The sequence below is a fragment of the Daktulosphaira vitifoliae genome, unplaced genomic scaffold, assembly GCF_025091365.1.
Source record: "Daktulosphaira vitifoliae isolate Bord-2020 unplaced genomic scaffold, ASM2509136v1 Scaffold_2, whole genome shotgun sequence".
NCBI lineage: Eukaryota > Metazoa > Arthropoda > Insecta > Hemiptera > Phylloxeridae > Daktulosphaira > Daktulosphaira vitifoliae.
In genome coordinates, this window is record NW_026099573.1 from 16431170 (window position 1) to 16437278 (window position 6109).

Genomic DNA, 6109 nt, shown 5'->3' on the forward strand with positions numbered 1-6109 from the left:
CAATTTTTTAAAATTAAACACTATCTACAGATTTGCATCGAAGCGTTTCTTATGATAGTGATTTTAATCACTGTCAGATTAAATCTAGACTGAACCCAACTATGCAATGTCTCCACTATGCCGCGACCCCACTGTGCTACCGTTTTTTTTGTTAATATATATATATATTGAACTTTGCATAAATTCTATAGGCATAATTGGAATTCAAATACAATTTTTGACTTGTAAAATCTAGTGAAAAAAATTCAATTTATATAACTTAATCAATTTACTAACTGAAACTTAGGTATTTTTCTTAATACCTAAACTTTACCCTATATGTTAACAAATTAACTCAATGCTTTGTCAATAATATAACTTATTACATTTTTCATTAATATTAAAACCACTCATTTGTGTGATTATAATTAGTGGTTAATATTTATCATAAAAAGAAATAAGAAGTTCTACAAATTTTTGTTCTTAAAATTTTACCTCCAATAAACTACTTGATAATTTTTAAAGAAAATATGCATAAATATACCTGTGACTAATGATTTTTTATGTGGAAGTAATGTATCCCATAAAGCAACATTTCTATTTTCAGAGGAATGTCCCGTAGTAGCAATTAAACTACATGAGCCAAGGAATACAAAATCGCTAGTAACTTTACTATGGCATTGGAATGTCTAAAAAAACATGTAAAAATATATTTATGATTTTAATAAAAAACTTAATATAATTTTATATTACTAACATAAAAAGGTCGATAATTTGAAGAAGTGAGACCAACATTAAATAATGATAGATTTCCATCACCATCTGCTACACCAAATTTATTGCCATGTTGAGAAAATCGTACTCTAGTGACTTTAGCAAAAGTACCAGCAGCTCGTGGTTCAGCAACAGTTTGAGGATGACCCCATTCCCATATGTGTACTGAACCATCTTGTGAGCCCGTCAAATCTAAACCAAATTCAATTATAAGTTTATTCATAATTTATGAATATAATGCTATAGGTATACTTACAAACTGGTAGTAATGGGTGAGGACATATCCTTCGTATGTTATCAATACGATGTTTCATAACCTAAAATAAAAAATTAGTAAATAACATGAGTTTTATAAATGTACCATAAGGTTAATGCATTTTTACAGCATGGTGTATGTACAAATCATAAATATCACAAACAAGTTTAGCTAACATATCAAATTTTAATTTTTTGTAACTCACTACAAAAATAAAAATGTACTAAAATAAAAAAATAACATTAAAACCAAAAAAAAAAATTAATATATATAAATACGTGTAAGAAATTAATTTTGTAGTTATTAAGTTACTCTACAACAAAAGAGAAACACTCAGTTTTTTTACATAGTATTTTATCGTTGGTAACCAGACCCTTAGGTCAGCATATTCCAGACATCAAATGTATTACTATATTATAACGCTTATAGGCGCCAGCATTTTATGAGAACAAAGACGACGTCTGTCGTTATGACATTATAATTTCTAAGAATGTTATCATCGGTTACCAGACGCTTAGGTCAGCATATTCCAGACATCAAAGAGGTCGCCGCATAGTAATGTCGTATGAATCTTATCATCGTCAACCAGACGCTTAGGTAATCATATTTCCAAAGATGTTACAATATATTAATGGTCACTGTGGTATGCATTTTATGAGAAAAATGACAACGTTTGTCACGCTTACGCATTTTGTTATTTTACTATATAACCGGTTAAACGCTCTGTATCCTGTCACATTCGTGTTCAATTAACGTTAACGCACAGTTGATTATTTGAAAACTATAAATTTATTATTTTAATATTTTCACGCGCAAATAAGAAATCATGAACCAGCAAACGTCTTCTGTACCAGGTATGTACAATTATTAACATTTGAATATCTCTTTAATTTTATCATCCCTACCATTTTTTTTTTCCAATAAATAAATAATTTATTTCATTTTTGATTAAAGCTACTTCCGCGACATCTGTTTCATCATGTCAGGCGGCTAAGCTTAGTAGGGCCAACAACAGCGCGGTTAGGTCGAAAAGGTTACGTATGCAATTGACGGATACCAGTGATTTCACCGAGATCGATTCCGCATTGGAGCGGGGGGCCGTTTGGTTTTACCGGAAGAACGTGGAAAATTTCGCGAGCTATCGAGATTTTCTACGCGCCGATAAACCTGAGCTGGTGGCCAGACTGAGGCTGAAATCGTAGGTAACCGTCCGATCAAGTATAATCTCAAATTGGAGGCCTCTTACCATATACCGCGATCGGAAGCACCGCCCGAGGACCGTGCCTTCAAGACACGGGCTAGGTCGTTGTTGTCCAACGCGGACATTGTGGGTGCGGTCAATGACGATTTCGATATTATGCTCGCTGAGGAAGACGTGTACTCAGGCAGGGGTAGCGGATTCACGCTAGCGCATATCGACGGACTCATGCTCAGCGTATACAAATATACGCCTCTTACCAGCTCATCATATATTCCGATCCCACCTGAAATTTTCCATAGAAGAGCAATCATCAACCCACAAAACATCGATCAGTCCTGTTTCAAGTGGTCCATTTTGGCGAGACACGTTAAGGGAGATCACAAATACCGCGTTGATCGAAAATATTTTAACGAGGAACACAGGTATGATTTCACGGGGTTGACGTTCCCCACACCTGTGTCCCAAATTAAAATATTTGAGCGACGAATACCTAACGTGTCTGTCAACGTGTATGGCTTGGAACGAGACGACGTTAAGATGAAGTGGTTGGTGTATCCTCTAAGAGTCGCCGACCATGAGCAACAGAATCATTTTGACCTGTTGTACATCGGTGACTCTGACAAGTATCATTACGCGTACATNCCTGACAAGAATCATTACACGTACAGTTCCGATTTTTCGAGGCTCGTGCGCAGCCAAAAAACTCAACATCATGGCCGCATATACACTTGTAAACGTTGTTTCACCAGTTTTAATGATATGACTAAAAAGCATATTCTTCGGGGTCAACAAGCGTTGGAGCAACACAAGTTGATATGCGGCAAGAACAAGCCTATTTTACCCGTTATGCCGGCGGAGGGCAGTAAGGTCGAATTTGACGCGTGGGTAAAGACGCAACGGTTACCGTTTGTCATCTACGCCGATTTTGAGGCCTTACTGGAGAAAACAGACGATCGTATGGGTGCATACACCAGGACTGTGCACACCCACCATCCCATGAGCTATGGGTTCATGGTGAAAACATCGGACAATGTGCCCTCCGAGCTCCTCGAACGCTATGGTATACCACAATCACCGGTGATATACTGTGGGTCCGAGGATCGCGAAGAGGTCGCCAAGGCATTTGTGATGGCTGTAACTGAAGTGACGCGCAACATTTCTAAATTGTTGCGCAAAACCAACGTTCCCATCCGAATGTCTCTCGAAGATGTGCGCAGGCACAGGGAGANTCAACCCCAAAGTCGCAGACCACTGTCATTTATCGGGCCGATTCAGACAGACGTTGTGCAATGCATGTAACCTGAAAGTGAAGACGGTCAATTTTGTGCCGTGCTTCTTGCACAATCTTTCAGGTTACGACGCGCATTTCATCGTCACTGAATTGGGGTACGACGACCAAAGGATTTCGGTCATACCGAATTCCGAGGAGAAGTATATTTCGGTCACGAAACACGTGACCAATAACTTCTCCATACGGTTCGTCGATACCTTCCGGTTCATGGCCTCCTCCCTGTCCACCTTGGCCGGTAACCTAATGACGCCCGACTTCCTTAAATTCCGGGAGACGGCCAAGGTGTTCCGTACGGAAGACATGCCGTTGGTGACGCGTAAGGGCGTATACCCCTACGAGTACACTGATAGTTGGGCTAAATTGGAAGAAACGGAACTACCACCTCAGGACGCTTTCTATAGTCAGTTGAGTGAGTCTAATATTGATGACGACGACTATAGACATGCCACGGAGGTGTGGAACCGTTTCGACTGCTCAACCCTCGGTGAGTACAGCGACCTATATCTTAAGATCGACGTGTTGTTGTTGGCTGATGTGTTTGAGAACTTCCGCGACATCTGTATTTCAACATACAATTTGGACCCGGCGCACTATTACACCGCGCCTGGTTTTAGCTTCGATTGTATGTTGAAGTACACTGGGATGAAGCTGGAGCTCTTGAACGATTACGACATGCTACTGATGGTGGAACAGGGCATTCGTGGTGGGCTAGTGCAGGCCGTCAAGCACTATGCAAAGGCCAACAATTCTAAGACACCCGATTACGATCCGTCAAAACCAGAATCATGGATCGTGTACCAAGACTGTAAGTAATCTATACGTATATATATAAACGCGCAATATTTGAGCGGTGGTTTAAAAACGTTTAATGTATACAGTCAATAACCTTTACGGGTAGGCTATGAGTCAGCCCATGCCGTACGGTGGCTTCCGGTGGTATAAAGGAGCAGACCCTCTGGCTGACCTCCAATCGTTGTCGGACACTGGTAATACGGGGCGTATATATGAAGTGGACGTATCGTATCCACAAGAGCTGCATGACAAGCACAACGACTTGCCGTTCTTGCCTGTCAACGATGTACCGCCGGGTTCCAAAGAGACCAAACTCATGGCCACTTTGAAACCCAAACAGCGGTACGTCGTACATTACGTTAATCTTAAACAGGCGATCGCACACGGACTGCAAGTCGATAAAGTATGTATAATTAACCTATAAACTATAAGCGATGATACTAATATAAATATTTGTACTGCAGGTGCACCGCGTTTTAGAGTTTCAACAAAGTGCTTGGTTGAAACCATACATTGAGTTGAACACTGAAATGCGGAAAAAGGCGGCAAATGCTTTTGAAATTGCATTTTTCAAACTAATGAACAATGCCGTCTTTGGTAAGTGCATGCTCAATGCTAAAGTGGGTTATTCGATAATTTTTTACATTTTATAGGGAAAACAATGGAGAACATGCGGAAACGCATCCGTATTGAGCTAATCTCCAGTCCCGAACGTCTAAGCAAGCTCGTAAACCAACTAACCTTCAAATACTGTATCAAATACAGTGAAAGGTTGTGTGCCGTCATAATGGACCCAAAGATGGTCAAGTTTATCAAACCAATATACGTCGGTTTAGCAGTGCTTGACATTAGCAAGACGCTAATGTACAAGTACTTCTACGACGTATTGAAACCACATTATGGCAGTGCAATCGAATTGGTTTACATGGATACTGGTGAGTACAACCGTACAGTAGAAATATTTTTTATATTTATATATTTTTAATTTTTCTCAGACTCCTTCATATACCTGCTCAGAGTAGGCGACTTCTACCAGGATTTAGCTGGTAGCCCCGATTTACTGGTGCACGTGGACGCATCTAGCCTGCCCAAGGATCACCCTTGCTACTCCACCGATAGAAAGAAGATGCCCGGCTTGTTTTCAGACGAGACCAGTGGCCTCACTCTCTTTGAGATCGCTGCACTTCGATCAAAGTGCTACGCATTTGACATGGAAGGCAGCGAACTCATAAAGTCTAAGGGGATCCGCGGACACGTCGTCCGGAACCATCTGTCTTTGGACGATTACAAACGGTGTTTGTTTAAAGACGATGGTGACGATGGTGACGATGCGTCAAAACGAGCATTGGCTGGAGAAAATGCCCGTGCGGTCATCGGAGTGATACGTGGTGGTGAGTGTCCACCGACATTATCGTTACCCTACACTCCGTACCGACAGAACGTGTCAATCCGTTCGTTTGAGCACGAGGTACACACTTTACGTACAACCAAGTTGGCGCTTAACCGTTTTGATGATAAGCGCTACACGCTCAACAACAGAATCGACACGTTGGCTCACGGGTATTATGCTATACCACCAATGGAAGACCTATAGTTTTTAATTTCTTATTATTGTAAAAAAATATCGTCAAGAATTGAAATTTTTTTTTTTTTGTAAATATACATGTATATAAGTAGTTTTAAAACATTTTTTTAATGTAACATAATGTAGTAAGAAATTGTATTTTTTCTAAAAAATATATGTATATGCGTGTACATATTTGTAAATATATATATAATATATATATATACTACAACGTTTTTTTTTTTTTTTTTT

At 39.7% G+C, this 6109-nt stretch overlaps 2 protein-coding genes across 2 annotated transcripts; one reads left to right on the top strand and one right to left on the bottom strand.

Moving 5' to 3' along the window:
* Positions 1 to 455: 455 nt before the first annotated feature.
* On the bottom strand, positions 456 to 1165 carry LOC126898529 (dmX-like protein 2). Its single transcript, XM_050672645.1, has 3 exons — positions 1010 to 1165; positions 737 to 945; positions 456 to 668 (listed from the first exon to the last, which is right to left on the bottom strand). The coding sequence occupies exons 1-3, from the start codon at positions 1065 to 1067 to the stop codon at positions 471 to 473; spliced, it is 465 nt and encodes a 154-aa protein (XP_050528602.1). The 5' UTR covers positions 1068 to 1165; the 3' UTR covers positions 456 to 470.
* A 3023-nt stretch (positions 1166 to 4188) lies between these two features.
* Positions 4189 to 5887, top strand: LOC126898027 (uncharacterized). Its single transcript, XM_050671976.1, has 5 exons — positions 4189 to 4306; positions 4380 to 4696; positions 4758 to 4890; positions 4947 to 5228; positions 5289 to 5887. Exons 2-5 carry the CDS (start codon positions 4403 to 4405, stop codon positions 5885 to 5887), a joined length of 1308 nt encoding a protein of 435 aa, XP_050527933.1. The 5' UTR covers positions 4189 to 4306; positions 4380 to 4402.
* Positions 5888 to 6109: the final 222 nt, after the last annotated feature.